The 18,941-nt window shown below is 38.9% G+C and overlaps 1 protein-coding gene across 1 annotated transcript; it reads left to right on the forward strand.

Annotated features, from left to right (window-relative positions):
* Positions 1 to 1,972: 1,972 nt before the first annotated feature.
* On the forward strand, positions 1,973 to 16,814 carry LOC117342492. Its single transcript, XM_033904667.1, is given in 8 exon segments — positions 1,973 to 2,146; positions 3,800 to 5,931; positions 6,170 to 6,253; positions 6,817 to 6,921; positions 7,217 to 7,261; positions 8,919 to 8,978; positions 9,146 to 11,048; positions 11,051 to 16,814. Coding segments are annotated over 7 exon segments (8,649 nt in total). The 5' UTR covers positions 1,973 to 2,146; positions 3,800 to 4,043; the 3' UTR covers positions 15,615 to 16,814.
* The last annotated feature ends 2,127 nt before the right edge of the window (positions 16,815 to 18,941 follow it).

An 18,941-nucleotide genomic window follows, 5' to 3' on the forward strand; every position in this document is an offset into this window, starting at 1 on the left:
ATTATTCCAATCAAGGGTACGAGACATACTTATACAAGACTGGTATAGAGGGCATGCAGACTCGCCACGAGCCAGATTATATACATTTCTCAAATGAATTTGGTTACAAGATATATGTTGATATTGAGATTGTTCATATTAAAAAAAAAAAAAAAATAAACAAAGTAGATAAACATGAATTCGGGTATCTTCTCATAGATTAAATATAGAAGCGAGAAGATGCCATCGTCCGATTCCAACACCTCCGGAAATGCGTTATTGTACTCAAATTGAAAACGAATATCATTTTCTTATAGACTCTTATACATGTATTTACTCAGAAATTAGGTCATTTTTTTTTGTATTGGAAATATGACGTTAGACCAAATATGTTTAAATTTATAGATCCTAAGTCATCAGAGAACCGTACAACCATTCAAAACCTGGCTATGTATATTTACAAAGCAAATGAATTAAGCAAACTTACTTTATGGTTATACTGTTTTTCATGCTTTAATGTTCTGTCGTAAATACTGTGATGAAATATTTCATTTATTAGTTTATCAATTGTTGTTGGTTGAAATCGTACGAAAGGTGTATTATAATTGTAACTATTCCTACGGAGTATTAATCCTAGTATGTATTGAATTTATTTAGCCTATCAATAACAACTGATTGGTAGCAGGTCATATGACAGTACTTTATGTGGCCAGTTGGGATGGGGAACCCAGTCTGTCTCTGAGGCTAAGGTTATCAATTGATGACAGCTTGGTATTAAATAGTTTGCAACAGTAATGTTTGTATAATTTAAGTAATCTGTTTATTGTACATGTACATACAATACTGTCTAATAATTGGCCTACTTTATGTATAGCTATTCCTCAACCGAATTACATCAAATGATTTATATAAAAAGAAATAGAGGGTCAAGTCAAGGTATTGTAATTGGCGTTTGCTTGACATTCATACAGTTTTCACAGATCTTTGGATCCAGCATCCGTTCTCTTGGATATTTTGCAAATCACTAAAGATTTTCAAACTCGGGCTATTTCTAATACCTTGTGAAATAATCCAGTGTCTGACAATAATTTGTATTTTACAACAGTAGTAGGAAATACAACGCTGCAACTTGCAAGTGATTACATTGTTGTACTAGTCTATTATCTTATTATTGGTTAGAATCACGTCACTTGATAAATATGCTGTTTGGTGATAATAAATAAACTTGTATATTAGTAATAGAATTAGCTCATTATTGTTCAACTGATAAGGTTACTACCTGGTATATATTTTTGTCTTGCAGACAATATTTAGTCCAGATTTGTTAATCATCATGCAAACTACAACGACGTAATATAATATGATCCCTCCTCCCCCTCCAAAACGTCACCAGTCCATTACCTGATCCAAGACTCAGCTGATGGTGATCACAAAGATTTCATTAATAAAAAAAACGGTTTTAAGAAAAAAACTTCCAAATGGTTTTTTTTAATGGTTAAATCTCTAATTATGGGGGTTTATATAAATATAAAGATGCAATAGAATGTACCACAGAGCTTTATATATTCTGATGATTATTCTCCCCCCCCCCCCCCCCACCCCCCCCACCCCCACCCCAATCCCACCCCCACCCCCATATAATTACACACACACTTTCTCAAAATCCTGTATCCGCCTCTGGTCTATATAAATATTATATATATATATATATTAAATAAAAATGTTCACCCCGCATCAAAACCAAGACTAATTACAAATGATAATGATTCACCAAGTCAGTTCTAGTATATTTTTGTTTGGATCAGAGACAATAATATCGGTATCGGTATCGGTGTCGGTATGACTCCTGTCCCAGTGCGTGATTTAAAGTACCGCTATAATCAGAAGATTAACCCTCAGTACAAATGCCTACCATTGTTCTGTACCAACACAATACGACATGACAATCAGTCAGGCGAAACAAAATAGTTACACCGTTCTGCCAAACACAATCTGGACATTTCAAGTATTCCGAATTTTACCAGAACTTTTACGGAGTTTGGGACAGGTGTTACTCAGGAGAGTTCATCCAATTCTCTTTGATTGTTGACCATTATAAGAGGACTGCATTCGTCACGGAACACCGTGGATTTAGACGGAGTTTTTGTGTCGATTCCAGAAGTTTAAGGTAAATATGTATGTTTTTAAACAGATTTATCTCTATTTATAACGAGCACCAAACAGTGAAGTTTTCCCTACAAGTTAGAAACATGTTACAACCAAGATTGACCTATTTAACTAATACTATTAACAAACATAACACTCAGATAACTGTATGATATAGACACGGAATTATATGTAGGATCTAAACCGTCTGAGGAATGGAACGATAGATAACCAGGTAAAATGAAATATATACCATATTTTCTAGTGTAAACCGCTACACCTTGTAAAAAGATGATATCGAAGTTAATTTCCTTCGTTTTTTTTTCTTTTATACCCTTTAATTGGTACTATTTTATGTCATTGGTCCAACAGTGACTTCCTAAGTTCATTGTTTGCTGTTATACAACACCGACCTATCTTCCCTACTTGTTTTAAAGTAACGAAACCCGTTTATAAAAGACGACCAGCAACTCTCAAATCGTTCAACATTCTGTGCCACCTCAATTAAAAGATCAAGTGAATTGGACTCTATATTTTGACATGGGCTTAATAGACCTGATAGATTTGTTGGCAATTGAAACATCGAATACCCACGTACGTTAAACAGATCCACTCATTTTAATTGACAAAATAGTACCGTGTCATTTGGACACAGCCCCCTTCAGATGTTTATCTTCAGGCGATCCTGTAATTTCGGGTTTACTTACTAGTGTATTGAAGAAAAGTGTAACATTTCATATTGGTTAATGCTGCATAGGAAATACTACTGATTGCACTGAACTGGTATTCATTGTACTCTGAATGACCCATATTTCGAGTGGCCTTGACCTTTTCTCAGACTACTTCCAAATCCGATTACCCCAATACCCATTATTAAACCGGAATCAGGACCCGGTTCAAAGATATACTGTAAGATTCCATGGCAAAAATTCTGTTTTAAATATGTACGTCACATATATCCAACACATCCCTCCCTATGTATTGGTCTCTGAGGAAATATTGGTTAGTTACAAGTTTTTAACATTCCATCAACCCACACACCCACGTATTGGTCTCTAAGGAAATACTGGATATTTGCAAGTGTTTAACATTCTATCAACATATGTAGTTCATTTAACGGACCAACCAAATGCGCACGATGGATTGTACAGATGACGCATGCTATCCACTGTATCCAGAGGGTATTTATTCCTACAGAGGGGAGTTACTGTGTAGGGACATAACGCTGTGCATGGAGTGTATTGGGACCACTTATTTGTCTTTGATTTATCTTGTTTGTGATTATGTTAAAGTAAACAGTTGAACAAGAGACTTATATATACAAATGTATGTAAGATATACACAGTTGTACGTAAAAGATACATATTGTAATGGCCCTACTAGGTAGTTGTACCTTTGTCGCCAGCCTTTTATAATTAACATCCAATGGTAGTTTTGACTACTTCCCACCAGTATGGTCTGAAATTCGGGGTTAAAACGAGATCTAATAGGTTTTTACTTCACATGAAGTGGATAAGAAACCTTTAGACGTCGGTTGCACAGTTACCTCATTTTACGTCTGTTTTGCATTGTTACATCGCCATACAAAAAGTATGAATTTCCCATTAATGTTCTTTTACTTTTTCAAATTTGTGTGTAATATTAATATGATGTTTGTTTTTTGTTTTGATTTCAGATTCCAGATTCATGTGCGTGGTGGTCTCGGTACTTTTGTGTGCCAGGAGAGTTGTTACTGGACACACTACGTAAAACAATGTCTTCTGACTCACACTCAACTTCTCACGCCACGAGAAAGAAAAGGAAGAAAAATCTGTCACGAGAGCAAACGAACAACAAACACCGACTATCAACTTCATCTATCAATCTAATGGATATTCATATCTTATGCATTATTTTACAACGCGGACAAAGGAAATAAAATGGCAGACAAAGATGATACGGAACGAAAGAAATCTGGAAAGACAAATACAATGAAAGCAGGATCGAAAACCGACGGTAGTAACGAGGACTCGAGTCGCATTAACTCTGGAAAGTCAGGGAAAAGCAATGTACTGTCAACACGAGGAGGGACTGGACGAGCATCAGCTAGATCTGGAGGAACTGCTACGGGTCACGTAGACAAGCAGCGTGTGGACTCTGGGAGGTCGGATAGAACTTACATAGTGGCGACACGAGATGGGTCTGGGAGATCAGGTAAAAGTAATGTGCTGGCGACACGAGATGGGTCTGGGAGGATATCAGCTAGATCTGTCACAGGCAACGGAAGAGCAAGTGCAAGCAAAGAAGAAACAAAGATAGATGAATCTCAAATATCAGATACTAGCACAGGAAACGGAAAACGCGAAGGATCCGGAAAAACAGGCGAGAACAACGCTCAGACAGGACAGAACGAGTCTGAACGAGCTGCTACTAGAAATGAAGATATGGCCCGAGCAGGATCAGGAAGGACAGTTTCAGTAAGAGAAGGGTCTAAATCTCGAACGGATGACACCAGCAATGGAAACACCAAACGAGAAGGATCGGGGAAATCGTTAAAAAGCAATATACATACGACAAGAAATGGGTCTGGAAAAGAAACAATTAGCAACAAAGACACAGTACGCGCAGGATCGGGAAGAGCCAGCAAAAGCAATGGTGACATAGCTCAAGAGCATGTGTCTGAGCAGAGAGCACGGGATTCAGGGTCCAATGACTCTGAAAAGGCAGATACTACCAAAGGAAACATGGATCAGGAGAGGTTAGAAAGAGAAAACACAGGCAATAGAGGTAATGAGCAAGATGGAACTGAACTGGAAATGAACGAGAACAAGAGGGAGAAGAGTGGAATGTCAGTATCAGCCAAGGAGGATATCGCTAGAGAACAATCAGCAAGATCAGATAAAAGCACTACGGGGAGTAAACGATTTGGGCCTGGAAAGACAGATGTTACCAATGAAGATACAGACCCTCGGATGTCTGGAAAGTCAGGTAAGATGGACAAAGAAGTGAAACAAGAAGGCTCTGGCAAGGAAAACGCTAATAACAAAAGTAATTCGAGAGAGACATCTGGAAAGTTAGAAACAGGCAACAAAGTAAAAAGTGGTCAGAAGACGGAGAATAAAGACGGTGAAACAAAATCTGGCAACGTGGAAACTAAAAGTAAGGAAAGTAAGGAACAAGGCCTGGGAAGGGCAAACTCAGCAGATTTAGCACTTGAAGAATTAACAAGGTTGAACACTTTCACAGAAGAAGGTGATATTGACAAGATTAACTTCTTCCGGATATGCAAGTGCTTAGTGGAACATATCCCATTGATATTAGCAGATATTTTAGCTATATACGTTTCACCAAAGAAGCTTAGATCTGCCATTCAGAAGAAGAAGACTTTGCAGCTAAGTCACAATCAAAACCACGTCATCGATGAAGGGAAGGTTCCAGATTATTCCAAGTTCGACATAACCTTATTTCACTTATTGTTTTGCAACTTATGCCCGAAATGTCCAAAACCGTCCCATGACTGGGGTGTATATCCAAAGGCTAGTGTGGAAGACACAGTTGGGGATGATATAGAGCGAATTCGGAAGCTTAAGAATAATGCCTACGGCCATCTTGATTATTGCTTACTCCCAACCACGAAATTCAAACGGATGTGGGGGGACTTTGGCGATTTGATCAGTCGCCTAGAAAAGCTTGTGAAGCGCGCCACTTACAAGAAGGCATTTGATGAACTGGGAAACACCAGGATAAATCACTTGGTGGACGAGGAGCATGTACGAACCCTGAAGGAATGGAGGGATATGGATACACAACTCGACATCAAAACAGGAGGTAAGTATATCTTATGTTGAATATGCCTCTAGTTGTCTTGTTTTCCCCGATATGTCAATACGATGCTGTAAATGTATGTCACGTAATGTATCACATATTATACGATTTCCAGAAAAGAAGAGCAAACAACCAGAGATAAAGGAACAGTCAAATGATAACAGTTAAAATGTCGAAAAATGCGAATATCGCTCTACTATAAAAACATGTCTATCATAATTTCATACTTTTTAAATTTTAGAAACTCTGAAAGAACTTGAGCCAGAATTCAGAAAGACTAGGAAAAGCATTGACAAGATGAAAAGGAATAGATGCAGTCAGCCAGGTAAGAAAATGGCTTAAGTACATTGTAAATGCACCCAAAGCATGGGATCACCAAACAAGTGCTTTATTCGGTTGAATTTCTGATAAATGGATTACTTTATTTATAAGATTATATAAACAATAGATGGTCGAAGGGTGTTTCAATAAACATGGATAACATAAATGCCATGGCGATTGTCTGAAACGAATTAGTGTGAACATTTGATTTGTCACAAAATACATTAAGTGATTTATCACAAGTAATGGCAACGCGTCGCTCTCGCCTGAAAACGAGAACTGAACAACAAACGGTATAATTTACAACGAAAAAACGTGTGTGTAAAATATTGTTAAACTTTAAAAAACGGAATGCCGATGGCATACATGAAATAAAACAAAAAAACTCTCGGCTCTCATCTTGCGAATCTAGGTCGAATCCAAGGAATGTTTATGTAATTTAAAAGTCAGTAAATGTCACTACTCAGAACGTCTCTCAAATGTGATTAATATTGATGGCTGTTTACGTTGAAATATATATCATTTTGAAATGTTTGTTTCATTTTACTTCAAATTCGGGTTTCACAGGAATTCTCTCCAAAAGTCGCAATGATCCTGACTCGATAAAGTTCCAAATGGAATCCATGGAGGAAAGTCTTCTCGACTCACGGAAGAATGTGCGCCAAACTAAATGTAAATTACTTAACATTATATTTTCTTATAAAGTGAATATCACAAAATCATATTTTTAATACACGGGTATGTGATATGGTATGGGTTGAGATCAATGCCAAAATGTCAACAAGTCTGTGCTGTAGCCAATAAGGACAGCTAACATCCCAGTTTATTTTGTACTGTATTGGCCAACCATTATCTGTTTTCCAGTAGGTAACTAATATATAAATATACTACTGTAATGAATGATGTCACCCGTGTTCCTACTTTTCGACAAGTTTTATTATTTGTATCAAATGTTATTTATTAACAGGGTCAAAGAAAGGACGCATTCGACATCTTATTGCTCTGAGGAATGGTACACAACTTTCTTCTTCCCACGCTGTCAATTTCTCTCTTACTTCGTCTTTTCAGTTTTGTAATCATTGGAGTTGGTTTTTTTCCATCTCATTCCTGTCAGTCTCGACATTTTTTGCACACTATTCGTCTTCTAGTTTCATGCATTGTAATACATATTTGCCTTTCAACAGCTACTCTATCTTCTCTATCTCTTTCTGCACTCACAACTTTTTCAACTTAATCCTCAAGCACCTCAACTCGTCCCCTGTTCAATTAGTGTATGCACGTTTTTACCATCAAATCCCTATTTTGTCTCTTTAATATTATAGGGTGCCTTATACCAACTGGTCGTCTACGTTTTTTTAAGCATTGAACTGTTTTTGTATGGTATTTATGATCTTTTGAATGCAGAGCTTTGCAAGCAAACAACATAATGATACATTATGATTTGTTTGCTTGCAAAGCTCTGGCATTCAAAAATAGATCATAAATACCATACAAAAACAGTTCAACGCTTATATTTACATTCCTTTCACTTTTTATTTTTTTTAAAATGCTATACCGGTAATTCCTATTTAAACTTCATAATTCCCACCTTACCGACAGTCAGCAGATTTTTTGCCAGTCGTTCGAACAGCCGGAACATGGTCGCGTGCTTATGGCAAACAAAATAGTACATGGAAAATTAAAAAAAAAATCAATTTTGTTAATCCTTTTATTATAAACGTAATGCGCAAATTGCATATTTTTTATAACAAATAATGTAGACATAATGATCAGTCGTTAAACTTAATTATCCTGGATATTGTATTTCCGGTTTGTGTTGTATAAATAGGCTGAGAAGTGTAGCGCGTGATGGATGGCATTTAAACGTACATCAATGCCAGAGCTCTCAAACAGACTTTATAGTGACAATGCCAGACACTATAAATATTATTGTCCGATCACATTTTCAAAAGCACATTCTTTATAATAAAACGCACGTTTATCCTGTAGACAGGTCACAGAGTCCAGTTATAAAATTATATTTAGGGGATCTTGCATGGGTTGCATATAAACGTGTATTATATCTTAATTTTACTTATCCTTTGGCAATGTACAACGGAAATGTCATGACCAAATACAATATACAATTTGTACATATATGTACATTTCATATGAAATGGAAACGAATGTAAGATTTTTTACACATTTCGTTGCTATTTTCAGTCATATTTACAATGTCGATGGTCCCATAACACATTGATATATGGAATATAACATGGTAGTTATGTGATAAACATTTTCTGGATATCTTATAATTGCATTCAGTGAAACATTTTTTTTACATTGCTGATCAAAGTAAATTATGCAGTTCACACAGTCTGTATACTCAAAAGACATGTAAAAATTGAATAACCATTTTCAGAAAAGTTAAAACCGTTAGCTATTGATAAATTTGCCTGAACTTTTTCCGAGCCCCTGTTTCAGCAACTTCAGTTCGAATGATTCTATCTGCTTTAATATATCTCTATGGGCGAGTGATCATCAATTGTCAGAATATTAAACCAGATAGATACTCAGAATCGTTTGGGCAACATCATTCACTTAATATAATCACATAACTTACAATAAGATGGCGTTCTGGTAATCTAACTGAATATGAAATTTAAACAAAAACAATACATATTTTTCAGATATCCAGAAAATCCGAGAAACCACAAAAATCAATGTACAAAAACTGGACGGAATGCGAGGTATGTTTATAGACGTTTTAGATGTTTTATCGACGATAATGTTTTAATTCAAGACAAACAAAGGTATATGTAATAGTAATGAGTAATATACATGTTTCCTGCATCGTATTAATTAAGTAATTAATTAACTTATTTATTTATTTATTTATTGTTTATTTTTTTTGCAGCTTACACCAAAGCGTTGCTAGGCGATTTCGAGGAGTATGTGAAACCATCCTTAATAGAAACTCAGAACTTCAATATGGCAAAACGGATATTTGCGGATTTTGGTTTCGTATTTCTAATTGGACTTCCGGGTGAAGGTAAAACCAGCATTGGAATGGACTTACTTAATCAGCCATACCGAGACGATTTGGAACAACCTATACGACTGATCCTCACGTCACCCAAACAGTTTACAGAAACCATCGACCCCACCAGGAAATACACTCTCTTCATCGATGACATATTTGGGAAGTTGTGTAAAGATCAATCGCTTATCGATGGTTGGACTGGTCTGTTAGAAATGATGATGCCACTCTTCCACAAGAAACGGATCCGCGTTATAATGACCAGTCGTCCTTACATCTACAAGGACTGTTCATCTTTGCCTGCCATTCGCAAGCATATCCGTTCTCGATTAGTATTGAATTTAATGGAACGAGATAATAAACACGTTGCTCTTGAAAGAAGACAGATTTTAGAAATACAAACTAAAACCCAAAAAGCTCTAGTTCCAGAGGAGCTGGTGAGTATCATATTGAAATCAACTCCTGCTAACTTCGGATTCCCTGTCTGCACAAGGCTCCTCCTCACATCAAGAGTAAAACAAGCCTTCAAGACACCACGGCAGTATTTCATCGAAGAGTTCGACAATCTGTTTATGACAAACCACACAAAGTATGTGGCGCTTGCGATGGTGTTTCTAGTATATTCCGATATTGTTTACGAAAACCAGGATCATCCAAGACAACTCAGCGTACAGCTTAACCGTTTATTCAAAGCAAAGGACTTGACCCCAAAGGCAATCGAGAACGCACTGAAAAGTATGGAAAACGTGTATGTGTTTTATTCTAAAGCTAATAAGTGCTATCAGTTTATTCATGATGTTCTGCACGAAGCAATGTGTCAGTCTTTGTCTAAACACTATCCTCGAAAGTTGATAGCGTCTTCGCCTTTGGTATATCTAAACTATTTCTCGATAACCAAGAACACACAACACCAGTATGACATGACACTAAACACGGAGAAGGATACAGCCGTCCACTTTCCTGTCGTTCACCAAATAGCCCTCAAGGAAAGAATCGCACAAGAATTAGCTACAAAACAGCCGGAAAACTTCATGAAAGTAGCTGGAATGAAAACTTGGCAGTTGGATGAGGCTTCAAATTTCCAGGATGTATTTCTTACTCGTGATACGTCAGGGGTTCCTCTTCTTGTGTATGCCGCAATGGTTTCAAACGTCGATCTAACGCAAGCCATATTGGAAACAATTCCTATACGTAGCGATGAGATGGCAGCGGATATCTATAACGCCTTGGTAGAATCATGCAGACGTGGGAATCAGAGGTGTTTCTTCTGTTTGCTTAATGAATGGAAAGGGAAAATGAACTCTGAAATGGCCCTTGCTGCTGCCGAAGGAGGTGACGTGGGTATATTGAAACACATTATGCAGCAGGTTGATGTGGGAGTTCGTAATAAAGATGGCGATACTTTACTCATGATAGCCGCAGAGAAGGGACATCTAGCTTGTGCAAAACTTTTGACAGGCATTGACGTATCAATAGTAAAAGAAACGGGATCTAAAAAGGGAGGGGTGTTACATTCCGCTGTACAAGGCCAGAATGACGATGTCATAAACTGGCTGATCAAGAGAGTCGCTGACGACTTGTCGGTAGATGAAACGGACGAATTATTTGCGAAAAGGGACAGCAATGGTCGAACGGTTCTACACACAGCTATCTGTGAACAGAACATTGGGATAGCACAGGTGCTACTCGAGGTTTTTGACTTCAGTTACCTCAGCATTACTGACAATAACGGAGAAAATGTTTGGCATCTAGCGAACTATAACGTAAAGAGGAGTTGGTAAAGTACATGCTGAACAATGTATCGGAAATCGTCACATCATCTGACGATTCCGGAGGGACAGCTCTGCACCATGCGGCTGCAGGAGGGAGCGTCAGAATTTTCAATGAATTACTTCAAGCTGGCCTTTCGCCATACGGAACAACAAACGACGGAAATACAGTACTTCACAGGGCAGCACTTCATTGCAGACTTGAAGCTGTCAAATATATACTGCATTCAATACCGGACATAACAAAGAAAAAGAACTCTTCAAAGTGGACTGCTCTCCATTCCGCTGCAGCAGGCGGAAGTGTTGGAGTATTCAATGAACTTGTAAAAGCGAAGTTAGATCCATTTGATCGAACAAATGACGGATGTACAGTGGTTCACATTGCAGCACTAAATATTCACGAGGAATTAATAAGATTTCTTGTTTCGAGTAGAGAGGAACTACTGTCCTTGACAAACGATGATGGAGAAACTGCACTGCATTCTGCCGCAGTTGGTGGTGATATCAATGTGTTCGATGTACTAATGAATGCGGGCTTGTCCCCTACAGCTAAAACAAAAGACGGTAGAACTGTTTTGCAAATAGCGGCGTACTTCGGACGAACAAAGCTCGTGAAACACATCATCGCTTCCCAGCCTGATACGATTATGTTACGGGATATGTCAATGCGAACAGCACTCCACTATGCTGCCGTCGATGGCAATATCCACATGTTCACAGACCTTCTTAATGCAGGGCTACAACCGAGGACTGTCACTGTGGATAAAGTATCCGTGTTGCATATAGCTGCATACAACGGCAACATTAACTTAGTCAGATACTTAAAGAGGAACCATTCAGAAATCTTTCCACTGAAAGACGATCAGGACCGTACAGCTCTACATGCCGCGGCTGCTGGGGGCAATGTTACGGTGTTCATGGAGCTGTCTAGAGCCGAGTTATCACCGACGTCGGTAACTAAATCTGGTGCTACCTCCTTACACCTCGCTGCTTATACGGGAAAAATAGAACTCCTAAAAGAAATCATCGACAAGTTCTCTCACATTGTACCTCTCGTTGATAATCAAGGAAATACAGCTATGCATTTTGCAGCCGCAGGTGGACATGTCAATATATTACCGCAATTAACAAAGGCAGGACTTTCTCCAACATCTGTAACCAATGAAGGGAGCACCATTCTTCACCTTGCTGTTGGAAGTGGTCGAGTTGAAATGGTGACTCACGTCATCAATAATATAACGGAAATCATTCCAACCGTGAATAAGTATGGAGAAACGGTGATGCATCACGCGGCAGCGGCAGGAACAGTATACGTCTTCCACAAACTGACACAAGCCGATCTTTCCCCGGAAGGAAAGACGAGAGACGGGCTAAGTGTTTTACATGTAGCTTCATTCAGTGGAAAGTTAGAATTAGTCCGACACATCATCAGCAATATCGCAAACGTCGTATCAGTGTCAGACGATTCACACTGGACTGCATTGCATTCAGCTTCGGCAGGCGGACACGTCAATACATTCGCCGAACTGGTTCGTTCAGGATTTTCGCCAAAATCGGTCACTTCCGATGAGTCCACTGTATTGCATTTAGCTGCATTCAACGGAAATGCTGACTTGTCAATGTATATCAAAAGTAACATACCCAATATTGTTCAGGCTTTGGATAGCGAAGGATGGAATGCTTTGCATGCAGCTGCTTCATCTGGTAGCTTAGACACATACAAGGAACTTGTACAAGCTGGACTATCCCCTACGACCTCTACTAAAGGCGGCAGCTCAGTTTTACATATATCAGCTTATTACGGACACGCGGATCTAGTTAAATATATCATCAAAACGACACCGCAATTGGTTTCGCTGGTTGACAAAGCTGGTCGTACAGCATTGCATGATGCTGCGGCCTCCGGAAACATGGATGTGTATAATGAACTGATAAATGCTGGATTGTCACCAACGGATTCCCCTCATGACGGAACAACAGTATTACATATTGCTGCAGAAAACTGCCACTCTGATCTGGCGAGGCATATCATCATAAAAACACCAGATATCGTCTTGTACATGGATCGCACAGGTAAAACAGCACTTCACGCGGCTGCTGCTGGTGGTACCTGGGCCCTTTTTAAGAAAGTGTGCCAATTTGGAATTAGTCCTAAATGTACAACCGACAACGGCAGCACTGTCCTTCATATCGCGGCAGAACACGGCAATGTCCCTCTGGTCAAGACCCTTGTCCAAGGTATAAGCGAATTGGTTCAAATCGTTGACGACGAAGGAAGAACGGCCATGCATTTCGCCGCAGCAGGTGGTAACGCTGACGTGTTTGATTTGTTGCTAAAAGCAGGCCTAACTCCGGAACCAGCGCCAAATTCCAGCAACACCGTTTTACATGTAGCTGCATATAGGGCACACATAGACTTAGTTCGATACGTTATTAGGAATCTACCAGAGATGGTTCCTCTTACAGACGAATCAGGATGGACCGCATTACACTACGCCGCCGCAGCTGGGAATATGCAGGTTTTCTTCATTCTACTCAAAGCTGGTCTGTCTCCAAGACATGTCACACACGACGGTAGTACTGTTCTCCACAAGGCAGCATTCTGTGGAAACCTCGAACTTGTCGAATTTATTCTTGAAGTTGTACCTGCAATAATCCCCAAGAGCGATTCTTCAAACTGGACTGCGATTCATTCTGCTTCGGCTGGAGGAAGCGTTAATATATTTACGACTCTGATTGGGATAGGCTTATCTCCTAGAAAAGTGACTAGCGGTGGAAGTACAGTTCTACACATAGCAGCATATAACGGCAGATTTAATTTGGTAGAGTTCATCATTGATCATATTCAGGACATCATACATCTTATTGACGAGTCTGGAAAATCTGGTTTGCATTATGCAGCCGCTGGTGGCAATGTAAAAGTGTTCAACGAATTGGTTCATGCCGGACTTTCTCCACAGGCTACAACTAAAGACGGTAGTACGGTACTGCATATAGCTGCAACAAATAGCCGGAAAGAATTGGTGCAATACATTATCGAAAATAATCCCATTTTAATTCCCCAAGAGGACGCATCAGGTTGGAACGCTTTGCATGCTGCTGCTGCTGTGGGCTGTATCGAGGTCGTCTCACTTCTGATTGAGGCTGGAATGTCTCCTGGCGTCCCAACACAAATAGGACGGACAATCCTTCATGTGGCCGCCTATAAAAGTCAAATCTTGCTAGTAAGGCACATCGTCAAACATTACAAGGACATTATTCATATCACCGACAACACTGGGAATACGGCAATGCATTCGGCGGCGGCTGGGGGGAACGTTGGTGTGTTTATAGAACTGATCCATGCGGGTATTCCTCCCCAAGCCACCACCCAAGACGGAAGCACACTTTTACATATAGCAGCCAACAATGGGAAGACTGATATCGCTCGCTACATTATACAATACATAAAGGACATTGTTCCGGTTACAAACGATACAGGTAGGTCTGCATTGCACTGTGCAGCATCAGGAAGGAATACCGCAGTCTTTGACGATCTCGTTCGAGCAGGGTTATCTCCCAGTGACAAGACAAAGGCTGGGAAGACAGTATTGCATGAAGCAGCATACTCCGGGAAGCCTGATTTCATCAGAAGAATTGCCAAGAAGTTTCCTAAAATTCTACAAATAACTGACGAATCAGGGCGAACTGCCTTGCACTATGTCGCAGCAGGCGGAAATGTTGAAGCGTTTAATGCTCTGGTCATGGCTGGTTTGTCAGCGGGTGACATTACGAAAGACGGTAGTTCTGTGCTTCACATTGCTTCATTCAACGGAAACTTGGAACTTGTAATACATATTGTAGACAACATTTTAGAAATAATTCCGATGATTGACTCTAGTGGAAAAACTGCTCTTCATCACGCAGCTGCTGGTGGAAATGTAGAAGTATTCGTCGAACTTCTACAGGCTGGCTTGTCTCCGAAAACCACCACAAATGATGGAAGCACCGTCCTTCATATTGCTTCCTATAATGGTAAACTAGATCTTGTACAATACATCATTCGAGCTACAAGTGATGTTCTACCTCTGGCGGACGAGTCGGGGCGAACTGCACTGCATTACGCCGCCGCTGGTGGTAACGTGGATGTATTTATTGAGCTTGTAGAAGCTGGTCTATCGCCCAGTTCGAAGACATCCAGTGGAAGCACCGTCCTTCATCTAGCGGCAGCTACAGCACAGTTGAACTTGGTAGAACACATTCTCACTACAAATCAAAATTTCATCTATTCTACCGACAGCCAAGGCAGAACAGCACTTCATGTAGCTGCCGGTAAAAATGGGTCGTCGGAGGTTTTTGACTCTCTTGTCAAAGAAGGGTTGTCTCCCATGTTGAAAGACAAACATGGTAACACACCGCTTGATCTGGCCAATACTCTTATCCACCAACACGTAAAGAAAAACCATGCAGAATTCCATGCCTCCTATCAAAGAATCAAGACTCCAAGACCGGAGGATTCAGTTGACGAACAAGAAAAAATGTCACCTGCGAAGGAAAAAAACAAAAACCAAAAATCTAAAGCGTGTGTAATTCAATGACATTTTAAAAACGTTCTCATTTAGACTGAAAACTGTGTTCTGAAAGTTTTGTTAAAATAGCATAAAACACTTAAGACAAAACGGTCTTTACACTATTTCCCATCTCTCAATGTCTATAAATGTACATTTTAAGGATTTACATAATGCACGTAATCCATATTATATACAAACTCTTAGAAATCATTACGATACAGTAGGACTAGGATTATGTGCCATGTCCCCGTGCTTCAGACGACTGGGTATACATGTACTAGGAACGTTTTGTGTTTTGTGTTTAAAGATTACCAAAGGAGCTGATATTACTCTTATCCATGCTGCAATAATAGTGCAGCTATAACACCCAGTGGGTCATGTGACATTAGAATTAAATGAATTATATATCCACATTTCGGCTTGAAAAAATAAATTGTCGAAACGTAAGTTTTCTGAGTTACATGATCAAAAGTATTTTACATTTGTTTTTATTTCATATGAGGTTTTATGAAACTTTTTCGAAGTTTTAATTTCCGTTCGCCAAGGCTTGCAAAAATAAAAACTTCAGAAACTAAATGTTTCATGATATATCATATGAAACGAAGATCTTATATGTATTGGATATCTATATGAACATGTACCAAGCAACAAAACTGTTATGTATAGCGAGTGTTTTATAAAAGCATTTGAATCATTTGTGCCAAATAGTTGTACAAGTTTTACACTAGTCACGTTAATTTAGTAAAATTGAATGCAATTATTCTGACTTTTTATCGACTTATTATATCCTTCTGTCAATCATTAATCGTCAGATAAAACGTCCGACTAATTTCGACTCCACTGAATAAATATTGTACACGTGTATACCAAAGTAAAAATGGATTCTGTGATGTTTATTGACACAACAGATGTGCTGTTTACACTATGATCACTTAATATCTATCATTTACAAGTATGTTCTGCTGTGATGTGCCATTGATAATAATTGTAATAACTTTTTATTTCCTGGATATTTTTTTGTAATTATTATTTTTAATCTATAAGAATTGTTGTATTACCTGAGGAGAAACATAGTTATCACTGCTGTTGAGGATGTCCAAGGGACAACTGTATTATTGTGTAGGTTATCTCCCTTACATAAACAATTTTCATAAGTGAATTCTTTGCTCAAACTTTCACCTAAATTTGACTGATATTTTCACATGAGAAAAGATATTAAAGAATCTTTAAGGACTTCATATCTTTTTCTTTATCCTACAGGAGATAATTGATATGATCTGGGAAATCCTCAATATGGATATGGATGTTAGAAGTAGCTTCAATAACCTTGGAATGAACTGTTGTAATATGATACAATTGTTCCAAGCTTCCATAATGTTTAGTCCAAATTAGTTTAAAATTCAGCATGTGTATATCATTTGAATGCAATGATATTTATTCCTTTAGGAAAGTTATCTCCCTTACATATTTTATCATATTTCTCCGTCATTTTCGTGGGGTGTCATTTATTGGGCGAGAACAAGAACAATGTTCTTATCTGTTCTCAAAACACAGGAACAATGTTCTGATTGGGACAACATTGCGAACAAAGATGGCGGTGCTGTGTCAATGTACAGTAAACTTTCAAACGTCTGTATATCATTCATATTGTATCCAACAAACATAATTGATTTTTGAAATTGCCATACAGTTATTAAATGATATCTGGTTCGCAAAGATTAATCAGTAATAATTGGAAATTGACATACATAACTCTTACAAACTTTACTCAAACGTAGACCTCTGATGCTCCATCGGAATTCTTCCTCTGGGATAGATCGCATTTTATGAGTGTTTCATTATCCCATCAAGTCAAGTCAAATATCTTTATACAATATCATCATTCAACATGTTTGTATATATCATTTGTATGTGACAGTGTCCTACATAGGAGTTGAACTGTAGGCAGCAGGCTACAACATAGGGGTTGAAATGTAGGCAGCAGGCTACAACATAGGGGTTGAACTGTAGGCAGCAGGCTACAACATAGGGGTTGAAATGTGGGCAGCAGGCTACAACATAGGGGTTGAACTGTAGGCAGCAGGCTACAACATATGGATTGAACTGTAGGCAGCAGGCTACATAGTGGTTGAACTGTAGGCAGCAGGCTACAACATAGGGGTTGAAATGTAGGCAGCAGGCTACAACATAGGGGTTGAACTGTAGGCAGCAGGCTCCAACATAGGGGTTGAAATGTGGGCAGCAGGCTACAACATAGGGGTTGAAATGTAGGCAGCAGGCTACAACATAGGGGTTGAACTGTAGGCAGCAGGCTCCAACATAGGGGTTGAAATGTGGGCAGCAGGCTCCTACATAGGGGTTGATATGTTGGTCGCAAACTCCTATATAAGGGTTGAAATGTATGCCAAATCCGCATACACAGGATGAAATACAAGCTACTGTCACCTACAGAAAAGTTGAATAAAGGCTTCAGTGATCTACGAACGTAGGGATTGAAATATAGGCCTGTTTCCTACAGCACGTACAATACATGTATAATGTTTTGAACATAGAGAAACATGTATGGTAAACACTATTGCAAGTTCCTGTTATTGTAAAATCAGACACCTTTAGTGTATCTGTCAATTCATATTCATCAAAGATATTGGTGCATTTGCTTCTTGTTTAGACAATGGTCATGCATTACTCTTTGGTGTACCCGATACCAGGTACACTAATTGGCTACATGCAAAGCGTCCAGAACACTGAAGAATGCCTGGCTACCTACACTCGAAAGCAGGAGCACATCACACTAGAGTTGTGTATCGCAAGGTGGGTAGCGATACGATTCGTATTGCGATACAGGGGTCACGATAGGATACATATCACGATATATGAGAAGCTGATGACCTAACAGATATCTGGTATACCATCGTACAGTAGTCATATTTTGTTTGTGGTATTTCCGGAATATAAGAGTCTTTGTCGACATTTGTTTAAAAAACATATGTTTTGTCCGTTTCCCACAAACCGTTCTTGAATTTAGATATCTAAATGTGAAAGAACTCCAACAGGCAGCTTTATAAGCCACTGGAACGGCCTTGTCAGCCATATTGTTTACTACAAAACGTAAGCTAACGTTGGTCAAGGGAGAAAACTACACATTTTCAAGTATCGCGATACAAATCAAGGAGACGATGCATTGATGCACAACTCTGCGATTCAATACATCGATGCATCAGTGAATCATTACACCACTACATCACACCAGTGCTTTAATCATTGTATTGACTACATGTGAGATTCAGGTCACAGTACAAGATTTTGATGTACACACATACAACATTTTACAAAGCACTGAATGGAAAAGCTCCT

This window comes from Pecten maximus, chromosome 14 (genome assembly GCF_902652985.1).
Source record: "Pecten maximus chromosome 14, xPecMax1.1, whole genome shotgun sequence".
In the NCBI taxonomy this organism is placed as follows: Eukaryota; Metazoa; Mollusca; class Bivalvia; order Pectinida; family Pectinidae; genus Pecten; species Pecten maximus.